Source organism: Cygnus atratus, chromosome 8 (genome assembly GCF_013377495.2).
Source record: "Cygnus atratus isolate AKBS03 ecotype Queensland, Australia chromosome 8, CAtr_DNAZoo_HiC_assembly, whole genome shotgun sequence".
Taxonomy (NCBI): Eukaryota; Metazoa; Chordata; class Aves; order Anseriformes; family Anatidae; genus Cygnus; species Cygnus atratus.
Genome location: NC_066369.1, coordinates 2,399,013 through 2,417,929, shown reverse-complemented (window position 1 = coordinate 2,417,929; position 18,917 = coordinate 2,399,013). Strand labels below are relative to the sequence as shown.

Below are 18,917 nucleotides of genomic sequence, written 5' to 3'. Positions count from 1 at the left end.
ACAGATGCTAATCAATGCTTATAGTATTTAAGGATTCTTAATCCTAATGGAAAAAGAAAATGCTGCAGGTATGTTCAAGACTTACCTTGATATTTGCAATTCATCCTCAGCAGATAATTTAAATACATGCTTCAAGGGAGTAACGTGATTCTCCTCTTAATTACTTAATCCAGCAATAAAAATATTTTGGACTATACATAAATTTAAATATAACTCTAATGTTCTGTAACTCCCCAATGTTGATTCTTTGTGCAACAATTTTAACAACTCTCTAAATAGTATTGTACGTAAAAGATTTTTTTCTCTATTATTGAAGAAATCATATTTTTCTATCCTCAAAGGGAATCATTTATTCCCCTCCTCCTAGGAGAATATAATAGTCTTGATTTACTTATAGCAATCTCGAAGAAAATATTTTAGTGATGGTTCACAATTTACTAATGGAGCTTTACAAAACAGCCTCTAGGAACAGTTATGAATACATTGATTATATGGCTTCCCTATGAGAAAACAGTAATTAAAATTATATCACAGACTGGATCTGGACATGTTAACATTTAATTAGGCAATAAGTGAGCTTGGTACAGGTGTCCAGAGTTGTTGACAGAAGCGTTGTTTAATTCATGTAGTATATTCTCTTAAATAGATAGTCACCTCCTTGGTTTTTCAAGAGTGAAGTTGTATGCTTAACTAGCAGACATCAGAATTCCTGTGGTAGATTTTTTGTTTGTCTAATTTCTGTCTATACATTAAGTGCAAAATCTCAGATGTGTACTTTAAAGAATTGCTTTTCTCATTGTTTGTTGTGTCTGTCAAGGAATTTTTTTTTTAATTATGAGGCTACCTGAGATTTTCCCATTTTCATTTTTTTTTTATTTTTTATTTTTTTTAGCTATAAAATCTCATTGTGTGGCATTAGTTGTCTTGTTTTGTAGCTCATTGCTTTAGGAACTTGCAGCCTGGTGATGTTGCCCTACTGCCTTATGGTGTTTTGTTTAGCAAGTACAAAACAATATTAGGGAAAACAACATCAGACATTATTTAAACAATATTAAGTTGTTTTCCCTAATACTAACAGTCTGATGTATGAAAAAGAATGTTATTCTGGCCTCCTCCTAAAGTACAAGAAGAAAATTAATTTATATTCTTGTAAGCATAGCTCCTCTGGTGATTCTTCCAACCCTGCTGCTCCAAACATATCATGGAATTCTTTCTTCATTTTTCCTGTGTCTTTTCATTGACCTATGTTGGTTCATGCATGATTTTCTTACATGCTTTTCAAACAGACTTTTTCTTCCCATTTCATGGGACCGTTCAATAATTGTCTAGAATGAATCCCAGTGGTCAGCATTGTAAACTGGACTAGAATATTGTAATTAATATGCATTAATTAATTAATTAATTAAGCAGTCTAAGAGGTTTCTGGAGAGCGTGGAAGATAGCTTCCTGACGCAGCTGGTTAGTGAGCCTACCAGGGGAGGTGCCCCGCTAGACCTTCTGTTCACAAACAGTGATGGACTGGTGGGAGATGTGGTGGTCGAGAGCTGTCTTGGGCAGAGTGACCACGAAATGGTTCAGTTCTCTATTCTTGGCGAAGTCAGGAAGGGGACCAGTAAAACCGCTGTCTTGGACTTCCGGAGGGCTGACTTTGAGCTGTTCAGGACACTGGTTGGCAGAGTCCCTTGGGAGGTGGTTCTGAAGGGCAGAGGAGTCCAGGAAGGCTGGGCACTCTTCAAGAAGGAAATCTTAATGGCTCAGAAGCGGTCTGTCCCCACGTGCCCAAAGACGAGCCGGCGCGGAACTAGACCGGCCTGGCTGAACAGAGAGTTGTGGCTCGAGCTTAGGAGAAAAAGGAGGGTTTACAATCTTTGGAAAAGAGGGCGGGCTACTCAAGAGGACTATAAGGATGTTGCGAGGCTGTGCAGGGATAAAATTAGGAAGGCCAAAGCTCATCTGGAGCTCAATCTGGCTACTGCCGTTAAAGATAACAAAAAAAGTTTTTACAAATACATCAACACAAAAAGGAGGACTAAGGAGAATCTCCATCCTTTACTGGATGCGGGGGGAAACTTAGTTACAAAAGATGAGGAAAAGGCTGAGATACTCAATGCCTTCTTTGCCTCAGTCTTTAGTGGCAAGACCAGTTGTTCTCTGGATACCTGGTACCCTGAGCTGGTGGAAGGGGATGGGGAGCAGGATGTGGCCCTCGCTATCCACGAGGAAATGGTTGGTGACCTGCTACAGCACTTGGATGTACGCAAGTCGATGGGGCCGGATGGGACCCACCCGAGGGTACTGAGAGAACTGGCGGAGGAGCTGGCCAAGCCGCTTTCCATCATTTATTGGCAGTCCTGGCTATCAGGAGAGGTCCCAGTCGACTGGCGGCTAGTAAATGTGATGCCCATCTACAAGAAGGGCCGGAGGGTAGACCCGGGGAACTATAGGCCTGTTAGTTTGACCTCAGTGCCAGGGAAGCTCATGGAGCAGATTATCTTGAATGTCGTCACAAGGCACTTGAAGGGCAACCAGGCGATCAGGCCCAGTCAGCATGGATTTATGAAAGGTAGGTCCTGCTTGACGAACCTGATCTTCTTCTATGACCAAGTGACGCGCCTGGTGGATGAGGGGAAGGCTGTGGATGTGATCTACCTTGACTTCAGTAAGGCTTTTGACACTGTTTCCCACAACATTCTCCTCAAGAAACTGGCTGCTCGCGGCTTGGACTGGCGTACGCTTCGTTGGGTTAAAAACTGGCTGGATGGCTGGGCCCAAAGAGTTGTGGTGAATGGAGTCAAATCCAGTTGGAGGCCGGTTACTAGTGGAGTCCCCCAGGGCTCAGTGCTGGGGCCGGTCCTCTTTAATATCTCTATCGATGACCTGGATGAGGTGATCGAGTGCACCCTCAGTAAGTTTGCAGATGACACCAAGTTAGGTGCGTGTGTCGATCTGCCCGAGGGAAGGAAGGCTCTGCAGGAGGATCTGGATGGGCTGGACCGATGGGCTGAGGTCAACTGTATGAAGTTCAACAAGGCCAAGTGCCGGGTCCTGCACCTGGGGTGCAACAACCCCAGGCAGCGCTACAGGCTGGAGATGAGTGGTTGGAAAGCTGCCTGGCAGAGAAGGACCTGGGAGTACTGGTTGATAGGCAGCTGAATATGAGCCTGCAGTGTGCTCAGATAGCCAAGAAGGCCAACAGCATCCTGGCTTGTATAAGAAGCAGCGTGGCCAGCAGGTCTAGGGAGGTGATTGTCCCCCTGTACTTGGCTCTGGTGAGGCCGCACCTCGAGTACTGTGTTCAGTTTTGGGCCTCTCGCTACAAGAAGGACATGGAGGTGCTCGAGAGAGTCCAGAGAAGGGCGACAAAGCTGGTGTGGGGTCTGGAGAACAAGTCTTACGAGGAGCGGCTGAGGGAGCTGGGGTTGTTTAGCCTGGAGAAGAGGAGGCTCAGGGGAGACCTCATTGCTCTCTATAGGTACCTTAAAGGAGGCTGTAGAGAGGTGGGGGTTGGTCTATTCTCCCACGGTCCTGGTGACAGGACGAGGGGGAATGGGCTCAAGTTGCGCCAGGGGAGGTTTAGGTTGGATATTAGGAAGAACTTCTTTACTGAAAGGGTTGTTAGGCATTGGAATGGGCTTGCCCAGGGAAGTGGTTGAGTCGCCATCCCTGGAGGTCTTTAAAAGACGTTTAGATGTAGTCCTTAGTGATATGGTTTAGTGGAGGTTTTGTTAGTGTTAGGACAGAGGTTGGACTAGATGATCTTGGAGGTCTCTTCCAACCTAGGTGATTCTGTGAATTTTCAAACTTTGTGAATGCACAGAGCTCCTTGAAAACAACAGAAATTTCACTTTAGGATACAGATTAAAAACTGTAGTCTACGCAGTTATTTGTGTTCCTATTTTATTTAATTATGTTCCACTCAAATAATTAGCATTGCAATGCTTTGGATGCAGCAGAATAATAGAATCCAGTCTTGTCCTGTTGATCACTTTTGAGCATCTGCTCTGGGTTATTTTCCAGAAATATCAATATTTTAGAGAATGTGAGTTACAGTTTTAAAGTTTTTCAATAAATCTCATCATGTACTTTATCCAAGCTATACAAATAATACTCCATTGACAGCAAAGATATAACTTGTAGAAGAGTAAGACTGAGTTTTTACATAGTTTCAAGACATCCTATCCTAGTACCTCTGCGATTATCTGTGCTGCCATGTTATAGCATTTTGTTTAATTGTAGATAGTCTCAAGCATCTCAGTTTGTTTGAAATAGGTTTCCAAAGACTTATATTTTACACCAGTTTTGTCACCCGGATGACATCAATATTAATGAGAATGGCTAGCACGCAATTAGTTACGTTTAATAAAATATGACATTTGGTTATTTTGAATGGTGGCAGCTGCAAGAGAAGGCAATTTTGGAGGATTTTTGTTAAACAAAGGTTAGGGGCCATTATTGAATAATGAATGTGGTGATAATATGGTAAGATTGTCAACTTGCAAGTGTAAAAGGCTCAGAGGAAGTTTCTGAGGAGAGGTAATAATAAGGTAAGGGTAACTTCTAGCGAAATGATGGGTAATAGAGACTATGAACAGCAGAAGAGACCCAGGGCAGTGAATGCTGATAACACTTTAAATCAGAAAAGCTTTATGTTTGCGTTCATGCGTCTCCAGTCTGCTGGGACAAAGTGCAGCCGTGTAGCCATACATGTCAAGATGGGGGCATGTGGCTAATCAGCAAATGGTGCAAAAAAAGTAGCTCTGCCTTGAGCTAACTTTGTCTGCTCTCCTGAGCCACACTCAGTTGACTAATTGGTCAAATTCGTTATTTTGCTCTGTATACAACTAACAATATCTTCTATAGCTCTCAAACTCTTTTCTCAATTATCCTAAATGAGATCTATGCTGAAATGGAGGCCTGGCTTTGATTAAGTAAATTTTCTAATTCAGAAATATTTGGTGATTCAATGTCCATATTTTCCAGTCTGATTTTGAATGGGATTTGTGAGCTGCTTACGAATTGTCTCACTTCATAGACTGAAGCAATGATTTCTCAAAGATCTGGTTTCTTAGTAGATCCCAGGCCAGTCCTTATTGTACGATAAATAGTTGCAGGCATATTCCTGGAGCTGTGGTTACTTCAGGTTCCAAAGGCGATGGTGCATTTTGATATTTTGCGTTTTGTGCATCAATTGCAATAGCAGGGTTGACCATCTGCTGCTGACTTCTTCATCAGTGGATGTTTTTCACTGGGTTATCTGCAGGGAGGTGCAGAGTGCAATCCAAAAGAAAATGCTGCATTGTGAAAACTCTGGTTGTTTAATTAAAGGAAAACTAAAAACCTTCCAGACAAACCAGTATTTGTGCCAAGGAAAATTTTGATTTTTTAGGGAAATTGCTTCATCAGTCAAAAAGATGTGGATAGAAAATTTCTAAAGACCTTACTACTAGATGTTCTTATTTTGTGCTTTGTGCCATACTTTCTATTCTTTTATTTCTATTTTTCTTTGTCAAATGAAGATTGTTTTCCTTTTTATTTTCCCCCTTCTGCTACAGCTTGTATGCTATGTGTTTCCAAACAGTGGGCAAGAAGTGATATTTAAGAAGTGATATTTGTTTCTAAAAAAAAAAAAAGGAGAGAGAAAATCTGCTTCAGATTTCTTTCTCACAGAAGTCTGGGAGTTTAACCATGTTTTGTGTGTCCTCATTTAAAAATTAATAAATGTATTGAGACAATTACTGACCGTTTTTCTCATCAGTCAGCTAAAGCAACCGCTCATTGATTAGGTAGTTTCCTATATCAAAACACAGAGATCTAAAAATCACACAGAAAAAAAAAAATAAAACAGATACAAAAGTGAGTGGCCGAATACAGATACAACTTTCACTCGAGGTGTGAAGAAGAGCTCTCTCTTCTTCTATGGTTGTAGTTTTTGACCACAATATAATTTGACAGCAGAAATTTAATCATGTCCTGCTGCTTACACCTTTATCAGAAAACTGATAAAATGTATGCTCACATTGAACATTAGCAAGAAATTTTTCAAATGTCCTTCAGTTTTTTTCTTTCTCTTCTCTCCCTCCCTCGTTTCTCTGTTTCTCCCAAAGAAATTGCTATAAAGCTGATGAGAATTCGGATTTGCTTTGAAAGCATCTTTTGTTCGAAGACTGATTTTAACCTTGTGATAAAGATTGCTTTTTTGTACTCTGTTGAATGTGATATCTAGTAATTGTTTGTCAAGGCAAAGTGCTGTAGGAGATAATACATTTTAAAAATGATCTTCTGTAATTATAGTACAAATGTCTTTACATTCTAACATCTAAAAGCCACAAGCAAATATGTCAAAAATAAGAAAAATATGAAATTTTATTTTAAATGTTAGTTAAATGTTAATTTCAAAGTATTATGGATTTGTATTATGAAAAGTACTTTTTGCACAACTGCTCAAAAGAAAGTAATTGTAAAGAAATATTCAAAACAACATTTTCTTGTAAAATATATATCTCAACTCGAAAATATATATTTGTACATTTGGCATAAACATTAAACATACACTTCCAGGTGTTTGGTTTTTATTTATTTATTTATTTATTTATTTCACTCATAACTATATTGCTTTTGTTTTGTATTTCAATCTGATTTATTACTTTTTAGGGAACCTGAGGTTGTAAAATTAAGGCTTCTAGTCAAACTATTACATATGAATTTCAAAAGCTTTGGGGGGTTGCTGTTGTTTTAAGCAGGGGCAGCAGATGATTCTTACTTGACTTCCAATGGGGGTGGGATTGTCCCAAGATAGATCTAAGGTGAGAAGAATACACACTACTTCTCTTATACTCTGATCTAGGAAGATTATCTTAAAAGCTTTGGTGTTTGCTATCTTGATCATAAGTTATTGGTTGTGATGGCCTACTGTCTGAAAATTGTATTAGTAAGAAGGGTGGTGTGCTGAGCAAGCAACAGTGGTAAAAGCTTAGGTAGAGATTAAGTTAAACGTGTAAATTTAGAAGTTTCTCGTGCATTCTTATGGTTATATCTTAACTCACTAATGAGACGGTATACAAAAAAATGTGAAATACATGGTAACTAAATCTCTAACCAGTTGTCATTTGTCCACACAATGTGAGTGCTTCAGCAGTTTTTCTCCAAAATCCTGACGCGTGCTTTTTCTCTTATGGGGCTGCACTCTTCTGTGCTAACTTATTGATTTGGAAAGCTTGCTTGCTTGCTGGAGCTGTAGTGTTAAATTGGCTTAATAAACACAAATGGGATAGTTTAATGTTGTAAAAACTTTTATGAGGTAATGGTCTATTTTTTTTAATAGTTTGCATAACTCAGGTTATTCAGTCTAGAAATAGAGTAGAATATTAAGGAAGATTTATAAGCACTCTGTACTCCTGACTTTCGGTATTTGGGTGCTTTCATCTTTAGAGAAAAACAAAAAATGGCCAGTCAAATTAACTCTATTTTGCAAGCACATGATAAACAGCCATCAAAAGACAGGAATACTTTTTAAAGTAACCTTTTCGCTCTATAGCATATTAGATCTTGTAAGTAAAAGATGAATGAAGCGTAACTTATAAATAACAGCACCTTTCTTTTTCAAGATCTGTTCTGTACTAGTGGAGAGATCCGTACTCTCATGGTTTAAATTGCCAATGTGAATGATTGTGGAAGGCTGAGGAAATAATAGATTTTTAATACAGTTCTTATTTTGATGAAGGAACTTGAAAAATAATTATTTTATGTCATTTTATCCTTATATCCTGTCTGTCTTGAGGAGAAGCAAAGCAACGAAGAGGAAAGAGAGGGCTAGGTCTAGTCTTTACTCACAAAAGCAATAAAAAAATAAAAGGAGGTGTCTGTATAGTACTAAATTTCTCATATCTGGTGGTGGAGAGATTAGAGCAGTTTCTGCATGGTGGGATGTTCTGAGATTAGTTTTCTGTCAAGGTAGTTTCAGGGTTTCTAAAAAATAAAAAAGAAAAATGCTCCAATATTCACTGAGGGAAAGAGGAGGAGAGGGTGAGGAAGTGACTTTGCTGAGGTTTTGCACTTGTACTGAAAGCGTAAATTCTGGCCAGTTCCCTGTCCAAAGTAAATTAAAATGGTTAATACAAGTGTTAGAAATTCAACAAGTGACATTGTGTGCAACATAACCTGGAAAACAGCACAGCATGGTGGTTTGCGTGCTGCAGGGTGCCTGCTGCCACATCTAAACTCCATTGGCAGAAATCATAAACAAATTTACCTGCCCCGCTCCATGAACCAGTAGGTCTAGCAATATGTCATAAAAATCCTACACTAGCTGATAAGGTCTTTGTGGAAGTTAGTGAGCTCTGTTAATCTGCATGGTTGTACCTGATGGAATGGGTGCAATTTGTGGAGGTGCTTGCAGTGTATTTAGCTTTCTGCTAGGAGGAGTCAGACAAGCTCAGCTTGAGAAATTCTGAGCTATGGAGACATTCAGGAGAGCAAGTCCCTGTTCTGGGTCTCAGAAAAAAAGAACCCTATGGAAATGTCACATGTCTCACAGCTCTGATGGAGGAGAGAAAGTGAAGAACAACTCATAAAGGATGTATAGGAACAGTGCTGTATGAAGTGGTATTGTTGCTTCAGGTTTCATTTGCCTTTTGTAGATGGTTAAAACTCCAGAAGGGGTGATACTAGACACAGTCTGGCTAGACAGCTGAGTCACAGAAGAGGCAAATCATCACAAGACCTTGAGTGAGAGTTGGCAGGGAATTACGAGGACATAAGTCTGCGATGCCATTTGTATGTGTGAGGGTGTGCAAACAGCAGTGAGCCAGATTTCCAGAATGCTTTAGCTGCTGCGATATTAGGCAGAAAAGGGCACTATCTCCTTCTCCTCCGTATTTTTACATAGGTGAATTTGTACATCGAGTTCTACTGTAATTAGGGAAAACTGAAACGATGTTGAGAGGTTGATTAAAGCATTTAGAAAATGAGCTTTAAAAATATTTAATGTCTACTGAGTTTTGAAATCTTTATAGCTTTTTCAATAGATCTTTGATAAGCTGGAGAAAAAAGGTACAGCAGAATTTGCTTAAATACCTGCATTTTCAGCTACTATGTTTTGTTGTTTAGATAATGAAGATGGTGTACTGAATATAGTAAAGTAGAAATTTACATTTGGGCTTTTTTCATGTTGCAGTTTACTGTCTGCTAACGTTAAATATGCTGTATTGAGATACTTGACTAAAATTGCCTTAACAAGGTGTTTATTTAGATCTCTTCTTCACAATGAGGCCACTGTGGCTACATCAGTGTTGATACTGACATTTAGTGAGTAGTAACCCCAGGACTGTACAGATAACTCTACTTGGCAAGTATAATGCCCTCACTCCCTGGAATAAAGAAAGGTCAAATAAATTAACTTTGTAAAAAGTAGTAATCTGCTCACTCTATTAAATCTTTTTCTTGTATTAATGAAAAGAAACTGACAAAGGTCACTAAATCCTATCTGCCTTAATAAGTTAAAGTTAAAAAAGCTTAATTCGAACTATTCAGTGACTTTCATTGACTTTGGGGGCCAACAGTGTGAGGCAAGCTCTTCTGTGTCTCAGAAGCCTCCCAGAATGAAGAAAACGCATTAGCACTTGGTATAGTGTTATTAAATGTATTTATAAAAAATCCTAAAATCTTATTCAAAACCTTGATTGTGCTGTGGATGTTTGCATTGCCGAATGTGTACTTCAGGGCTGAATGCTTGTATAACAGGTTAATATATTAAAAGTATCATTAGCTAGTTTTCATTCCATGTCCCAAATATATATGTCTATGTGCTCTCTTAAGCAACTTTATTATTTCAAATGTTTAATAAAATACCATTAGCTATGATATTTTGCGGAAAAATAGGTGAGAAAGACTGCTTCAAGATCTGCAAATTAATAGCAACATATTAGAACTTTGATATGAAAAATAATATTGAATTATACTTTTGGTTCTTCTTATATTTGCCTAATATAACTACATTAATTGAATTGGCATGAGGCCATGGTATACCTTTTGGGAGACTTCTTATATTATATTCCACTGCAACTCACATCTCCACACATTTTTCTCCAAAATTTTTCTATTTTTAGTTTCTAGGAGAGATGATTGTGAAATAAAAATGTGAACCCTGCTAATGAAGAGCTGTCTTCTTGGTTCCCCTAAAACAATAACTCTGAGAGAGGGGTGAATAGATTGATTCATTTGTATGGGTCATTAACTTCCACGCCTACAGATGCCAATGTTAATATTCACAATATGAATTATTTCTCAGCTGATCACTTTAGCTGAAACACACAATGAATGTGGTTATCGCATGACCTAACACTGTGCCTGACATCCCTTTGGGTCCCTTAAAACTCAGAATGTCCCTGCTGCCCAAACATATAGGTCTCTCTCTCTCTCAGCATGGTTGTGTCTTGACAATACAGAAATCTGTGGCAATCATTAACTGAAAATGTGGACAGTGTGAAGTAAAACAAGTTTTAGAGTGAATATTAAAACATGGGCTGATATGCTGAATTGTATCTTCATTTAAATTTAACTTACAGAAAATGTCTGTGTGTTTAGAGTTTATCTTTAAGATGTTGTTTCAAAACTCCCAGCCCATTAGATTTAACTAGTTTTGGAATTTGAAGATCTGACTGTAGAGTTCAAGGATTATTAGAGCAAGTGGGGCTTGATCAATGCCTTTGGTCTTTATTAGTGTTTTAATTAATCAACAGGAATAAAATGCCTTGTGTAATGAAAATTTACACAGTTTCAAGTTATGAGAATACTAGACTTGTTCATAAGCAGAAAAGGGGACTCTGAAAGCAGCAGATAGTGGCATTTTATCTGTGTAACACAACTTTCATAGGAGACATCCTGAGCTAGAAATATTTCAGGGATTGATACGTTTTTTGGTGTGCCCTCCTGGGGAGAGGAATCAGCTTTTGAGGCAAAAGAAGTAATTCAGTAACTGAAATATTCATGAGTCACAGTTGGCCCTTGATTCCATTTGCTGTTACTGTTTCTCTTGGCTTGCATTAACTCCCCCAAACTAGATTGCTTTGCTGGAATCTAATGCTGAATACAGTTTCCTTAATCCTGAAATCTACATTAATATGCAAAATTTCCCCAGGAAACAAATTAATTTTCCATGGACTGTTCTGTTCACCTTTGCCAATAATTTTTTTTTAGTCTTTTTTTTTTTTTTCCCTGTAGCTTTGTCTTCTAGTGTGATCAGGGATAAGAATTGTTTGCCCTTGGTTGCTTTTTATTAAGATTCTTCTATCCTTGGTCTTCATGGTATGTGAAAGCTTTGTGCTGTTTTCCCAATGGATGGTTTATTGCTTCTGTCTCGGGTAAGAGCTACTTGTTTAGTTTTGGAGTTTGGAGACATACTCCTATTCCTATATGCAGACATGAACTGTTACCTGTATCCAGGGTCCAGACCAATTAATCAGTTGGGTTATTTCTTTGATGCAGTCAACCTTTTTTAAAGTCAAAAATGTTTTTATGTTCATACACTGAAGTGTTCCCTCTCAAGCTTCTTGCATCAGTTCCATGGTAGCTTTTATGCACATATCAACAGTAAAAGGGTTGTGTGGGGAAATTTTCTGCTTTTTCCTGAAGTTTCAGTAAAGAAAAGGAATGAAGAGCACCAGCATTTGACCACATCATTCCTACAAACAGGGAAGATTGCTATTCAAACAGAACACCAGAAGACACTCTGTCACAACCCTGGTGTGTTGGAGCACTGAGGCTATTTCGGCTGCTCTGGCCTTTACCTCCTGTTTTGGAGATAACCAGTAACAAGTGATCAAAGAGCAGGACTTCCTATCTTAGCAAAATAACCTGTGATATCAATTAAAATTCACTTCAAAGACTGAAGGAAATGAAGTTGGCTAAGCCCAGCCAAGAGATCCCCTGCCTAACTCTCTCCCTGCTTAGATTTCATAGCTGTGGCAGGAGACTGAAGAGGGAGATGGTGGTAAGGCAAGTTTTGTATGGGTATTTCACACTTATCTCAGACAATTTTCCTTTCTGTCACTTGTATGATTTTATTCTGTATGTACATAGACAGATTCCTTGAATCATCACATAAGTTATAAATTCCATTTTGTTTCCATGAACTGTGAGTCTTCATGTGTCTGGGGCTGTCATGTGCTAACAAGAGACAGGAGAGGTGCCAGTGTGTCAGTCATTACAAACTCTCTCCATCTAGCTCACTCTGAGCTAGTAGAGGCAAATGAGTAATGGGATCTTAAATAAGGACAGCCTATTCCTCTCGGGAGGATCCAAGACAAAGGAGCCAGGTGGTAATGTTTGGATTTCAAAGCCAGGAAGGATTTTTGGAAGCAGAAGCAGCTTGGTCAGGAAAGATAACAAAGTGGTGCACGGACGCAGCAGCGGGGTCCTGTGAGACAGAGGCAGTAGGGAGGCAGTGGAAGCTGCTGATTGAAGGAGCAGCTGTGTGCTGGCAGGGGACAGCAGGGAAAGGTCCCTGAGCACCAAAGAGGATCTCACAAAATCTCGGAGAAAATTCAAGAGTAAAGAATGTAGGCAAATAGATGTATGTGTGTTTACTGTTTCATGTGGCTCTGTGCATCTCTTGTGGTCATTAAAGTGAAGAGTAGCTGCTTTTGAGACAGTTTGCAAAGTCTGTGCATTACCTGATTCAACTTCATGGGATCCTGCAGAGATAAATCGTCCCACAAAAAACTGCAATGCCTGAGCTCTGGGAAAAAGTGTGTTGAAGCCATGGGGATTCGACAACAGTCGTAGGGTCTAAGCAGAGGTCTCTGTTCTTAAGAGAGAGAAGCGATTGCCTGGAGACCCAAGACAGATGCAGAAACTTCAGAGTGTTTTCGTAGGGAAGCAGGCTGAGGCTTTGTCAGTGTCCCACAAGAGTTTTTTTCAAGGCTGTAATATGTCAGTCTTTGAATTCTTAGCTTTAGTAAACTGAGAGAGAGACTGGAAGAAAACAAAACATGCTCATAGTAGGATAACAAACAGTACCATAGGTGGCTTCAAGCATTGTCTGGCATATGCAAATCCATGAGCCAGTTGTAAAGTGGGAATCATCCCACCTGCACCGAACCAACAGGAAGCTGCTAGCTCGGGCTTAGTGCCGTGCTTCCTTAGCTACATCTTCTGACTGAGCGGGGCATGGCAAAAGGAAGCTCATGGTGGCCTGAAGCATGGTCAGAGTAACTCGTACCTGTTGGCAAATGACCATATGCACTCTTTGCTAGCAGGAGTAAGGTCATTTGCCAGCATTGAAGTCATTGACTTTACATGTTTTCTCATCCTAGGTGATCTGATAGCACTGGCCAATGTGTATGAATACCTTTCTGTGATGGAGTCAAGCTCTACTGAGGCAGTTTACAAGGATTGGGTAGTGCTCAAGAAGATAATGCAGAGCAAACTGATGTAAATGGTTCTTCTGCATAAACTGCAATTTTTGTAATCTGTTTTGGAGTGAGGGGAGCGTACTTTGCTGTTTGCTTTGGGTTTGCATCAATTCAGAAAATGTTCAAAATTATTTTTTTTCTGAAAATACAACTTAACTGTTGAGAGGGAGGTGAAGCTTTTGTGTTGAAGGCAAAATACTATTATAGGAAAACTGAGGATTGTTGTGATGTCAGTGTTCCAGATTTACTATTAGGTCTGAAAATAGATGAACTGGGGAGATTACTTTGTATCATTTCTACATATGTGAATGGACGTATAATTATCTTTCTCTATAAAATATTAGTGCATATTTACTGTATAATAAGTAATTCAACTTTATAAACAAATGAAGATTATCCCAAATTTACATACAGTGTGAAGAAAAGTCCCTTTTGTACAGTCCTCTGTAACTGTAACATTTGGCAGATTCAAGAATAAATAATCTTTTGTGGCAAGGGTATGCCTTATCAAACATATGCAGATCAGTGCTAATTAATGCTAATTAAGGTTTCCTGTCTATCTAGTTGGAAAAACGTCCAAATGTTATGAAATCCAGTTAGTATGCCTATTACCCTAATTGTTTTATATGGGATGGTTCTTAATTAAAATATGTAAATTGACCTTAATTGCTATATACTAATGGAGGTTCATGTTATCTCACTAAAAATGACAAGATGGTGAGGAGGGGTACTTAAACAGATAATTCTGATAGATTTGTAAATAAATGACCTTTACTCAAAATTATTTTTAATTGGAAATTGGCAAAAAGAACATTTTACCATCTATGTTTCTCTAGTTTTAAATAATGTCGGAATTTACAGTTCTTTGTAAATATAGATATGGTGACATTGTAGCTTAATTAAGACTACTAAACAAGTCAACAGTTGATGTGTTTACTGTCTATTTCAAAATTGTTTGCTAACCTTATGCTGACCTTCAGAAATGTTGTGGTTTGCAGTACTGATCTTAATTTGAACTATTTTTGTTCTTATTTTTTGACTTTGATCTCTTTTAATCATATCATTTCATATGTGAAGTCTGACATGCTGCTACATGTTTGCTAGAGACTCGACCAGTGATTGTCTTCTCATCAGAGAGTCTGGAGGGCAGCACCCCTTTGCACTTCACTTATTAATGCAGGGCACCACCTTTTACCTTCTCTGGGGGATGATAGCTCCCATGCATGCTGTTATATGACTGAGGCCTGCATAGATATTTATACAAAGTTTTTGTTTGCCATCTACCCAACACAAAAACATTATCTGAATGATATTGTGCATGGCAGTTTATAGATGTCATGTATTGTCATGTTCTTGATAGTTGAAATAATTTATCATACCATTTCACACACAGAGCAAACATTTTTCTGCTCCAGTGTAGCTAACAGAATTTTTAAAACATCAGATTCAGGTAAGTTTATATTATGTCATAGACCTCATTGATACACATCCTCACTTTGCAAAACCATTCTGACAGGTCTCACTGTTTTGCAGGATATTGTGACCAATGTTTCTCCAAGGATTGTGCGTGGAATTACTTCGGGTCCCTTGTACGGCCCAGGCCAAGGCTCTTTTCTAAACATTGAACTGATCAGCGAGAAAACAGCAGCATATTGGTGTAGAAGTATTGCTGAATTGAAGGCTGACTTTCCAAACCAAGTAAGTACCACTCAATCATAAAGATGCAGTATACTTACTTAAAATCTCCAGCTTATAGGTCTGTAAAAGCTCATCTACTTAATGTTTGTTAAATAGAAAGCCAGTTTCCCTACTGACATGAGTATGGTATTGAAAAACAGAAAAGCTCATCCAAATCATTTTTATGACACCAAATACTGTGAAATGACTTTTACACAAACAGAGAACAATCATTTTTAGTTAGGCTGATGTTTACGTTCAAATAGATAATATTAAGGAAAGAGTTGATTCTAGTGTGGATGCTTATCAGTGCTTCTGTGAATAAGTTTGCATACAAGATTATATTTAAAATGAAACCTATAGTATTCATTTTCATTGTTAATTGAATTTGATTATAAAAGGAATTTTTGTTCTTTTCATTCTTAATCCAAATGTGAAAGATACTTCTGATATTCTCATAAGTAATTGGCTGCTTTACTAGAAAAGAAGAACACTGACTTAAAGTTAACTTTGCTACAATGAGAGAGTTTTGTTAGAGCTTTCTTGGCTATGGGGAATATCTGTCTAGAAGGTAATAATGAAAGTTGTGAGCAATGACGCCAGCTAGCTGGCATAAGTGGTTTTCAGCTCCTGTTCTAGTGAATAAGAACAACAAGGTAGAAAGTAAAATTCACTTCAATCATCATTTTGAACAGAAAGAGCTCAAAATCCCAGAGCCTAGGTATCTTCTGTCTTGAAGTTATTACCTCCATAGTTCAGCTATGAACAAAATAAGTGAACGTTCCTGAATGTATTATGGCATGAAGACAGTCAGATATTTTTTCTTGTTCCTGGAGTTTCAGTGTACACATCTGGAACTATAAAAGTGCTTGAACACATTTTGATAGCAAAATATAAATGCTGCATGTTTAATGTCCTACTTCACTATACATGGACTGTGTATTTCATTGCTGAGGTTCATGTCACTTTATTTACTGTGTCTGGGCATCATAATAATGCAAGTGTGAACCTAAAGATAATGTTTTAATTCTCTGATTTTAACGTCCTTTACGAAAGTCCTGGATATTGCAGGCAGGCAGACTGTTGCCATTTCTGCTGTGGGAATGATCTATTGCAATTTTCACCAAAAATCTCTTTCGTATTTTGTGCTCGAGTCTAAACTGTTCTCTGCTGTGAGGGAAAGACCTAGTGACAATTTCAAAAGGAAAATGTAAATTTTCTGAGACCTAGCTCCTCATGGGGGATGAAGAAGTCCCAGTCTTCTGTAGTTCCCAGGGTGAATATCTTCTGATCATTCCTTCCTATGTGAGTTATTACTTTGAGAATGTGAATTCAGTTCCTCACATTGGCTGTGGCTGCTGCTGTGGTGTCATAGGGGTTGGTAATGCTGCGTGGGCACAGGGGAAGCAGCACCTGGCACTGTACCTTCCCTTTGCTCATGGAGATTTTTAATATGTGCTTGTGAACTTGACTAAGAACTGTCATTATTATAATGGTAAATTTTTTGCTAACTGAAAACAGAGTTTGTTCATTTAGTAGAAGTCTCTTGGTGCTTATTTTGAAATACTCTGTATAATTAGAGCTTGCAGAATGTATTTATGTTTTTTCTCCAAATCCTGTTCACACCTCTAGAAAGAATTTTACAATTGATGTGGTTGGGGGGCAGGAGGGGGTTATTAAAACTAAAAGCAGTTTCTGAGAACTGTCTGGGTGAGCTAAATTAACAAGCGAAAAATGACATCTGCTTAGAAAAAAGCAAAGCTGAGGTGAGGACATAAGTGACTACAGCAAAGAAACTTAACTTGCTACAGTAAATATTAAAAACAAATCATAATTGATACATAATGACTTTTGCTATGTAATACAAGCATTTTAATGCCCAATTTCTTTTATAAATTTAAATACCTACCTCACTACAGGACAGTGCTACAGCAGTGTCATATCACATGCTATTAGGAAGGAACAAACCATAATACAAAAGGAGATGCTAAATTCCCCTAATAAAGCCTAGTATTTAAAGTAAATTTTGCAAGGGGTTTTGCAAGAGAGAACCACCCGGACAGCTCAGTGGATAATGTCACATACCTGTGACTCCTTGCCTCTATAAATCAGAAACAAGCATCTCCCTTGTGCAGATGTGCTGTGTGCTCCCTGCTAGTGGGTGGGCTGATTCTTGCCTGCAGCTTAGAGTCACCTCTGTCTGGAGCTTCTCCCAGGCTTCCTTCCTGTGGCCCTGAATCCAGTTCAAGTGGACCTGGGCAAAAAGCTGCCACCGATAGAAACTTGTATTGATGCCACTGGGTGGTGAATTAAAGAATGTTAAGGGTCCAAGTAGAGGAGAAAGCAGAAGGAGAAAGGAACTGTATTTTGTAGACTTGTTTGTGAAGTACAATCTTTGCTATTTCAACTTGGCTTCTTTTTTTTTAATTTATTTTTTAAAGTGAATTTAATATCGCTACTACTGTTTTCTCAGTACAAAAACAATCAATAAGGAATTAGGTGGTGTTCACAGTACAGGCCCAAGATTTTCTGTTTGTTTGTATAAGTTAGGTGCTTCTCTGTTCATGATTTGCAGTTGAAAACGGGATTGTTTTCCTTCCAGTTTTTCATTTATCTCAGTAAGGTAATTACATTAGCAATGTGGTTGAGACCATTGTAAACATACGGTTTTATTCAGCATTGTTTACTGTTAAATTTTCAAATGAGGCAGTGTGAAAAACAGTGTCCACTGCTGTCCTGTATGCCCAGAAAACATTCTTTCAGTCAGAGAGAGCTGTGAAAGTGAGAAAGAAATTGGTCTGTTTCTATTTTTCATCTCCTTTATACTTTCCCAGATATTGTTGTTATATGGGTTGATATTGTTGTATATTGGTCTTTGTTATTTCCAAACATCTTCCTTACATGGTTAACTAAGTTTTTCTTAATACGTCTATTAAGTATTTCTATTTTTCTCTCTTATAACCACATACAGTATCTGATACCATAGGGTTTATCATTCTATGCAATTATTAATCAGCATAAAATGTATTGGTTTTGTTCTTTAATGCTAGAGACTGAGAACTTAACAGTGAGAAACAATGGAACAATTATTTTATTAATTTCATGGTCCTAAATGTAATATGAAAATATCCTTCCTGAATTAGTATAAAGCTGACTCCTTTGCAAATTTTGCATCCCCACTCAGTAAAGTAACAGGTTATTTGTTATGTGCTGTATTAATCTAAAACTCAAGAAAAAAATCAATGACTTCATAGCAGCACATATGGTGCTGTGTTGTGGATTTGTGACCAAAGCAGTGTTGGTAATGCACTGGTGTTCAGCCTGTGCTGAGCAGTGCTTGCACAGCATCAGGGCCTTCTCTGTTTCACCCTCTTGCCCCCAACAGCAAGTAGGCTGAGGGTGGCCATGATGCTGGGGAGGGACACAGCAGGGACAGCTAACAGTTGCCAGAGGGATATTTTGCTCAGCAGTAGAATTTGGGAGGGGGCTAGAAAGGGTAGGTTTGTTTGTTTGTTTCCAAAACAGACATTGCATGGATGGTTGATGAGCATTGGTCTGCTTGAACATGAAATATTTGAAGTGCTTTAGATAGTGGAGCAAAAGAACTGATGCTAATGCCACAGTAGTCGTACTTCTATATTCTGTTTACTAATGAGGTACCTGACTACATGGTGAATTGATGTACTTTCCAGCCAAAATTTGGCTGAAAAATTGGTATTTTACCATGTATTCAAGAAACTAGTTACTTAGGAAATATTAGCTTAGCCAAGTAGATTTCACTCCCATGATATAATCAGGAATACAAACAGAAGAAAAGAAAAATTCACTTTT

The 18,917-nt window shown here is 38.4% G+C and overlaps 1 protein-coding gene across 6 annotated transcripts in view; it reads left to right on the top strand.

Moving 5' to 3' along the window:
- Window positions 1–18,917, top strand: part of DPYD (dihydropyrimidine dehydrogenase) — a 340,158-nt gene that overhangs the window by 192,193 nt on the left and 129,048 nt on the right. For 5 of the 6 annotated variants that reach the window (XR_007708585.1, XM_035538265.2, XM_050712120.1 and 2 more), the window contains one exon: window positions 14,943–15,107. Coding sequence is in view for 5 of the 6 variants with exons in the window: in XM_035538265.2 (XP_035394158.1) it covers window positions 14,943–15,107 (165 nt within the window). In the remaining variant the exon portion in view is untranslated. Of the gene's footprint in view, window positions 1–13,310; window positions 13,806–14,942; window positions 15,108–18,917 lie in introns of those variants that run through there. The other variant, XM_050712121.1, reaches the window with a different exon arrangement.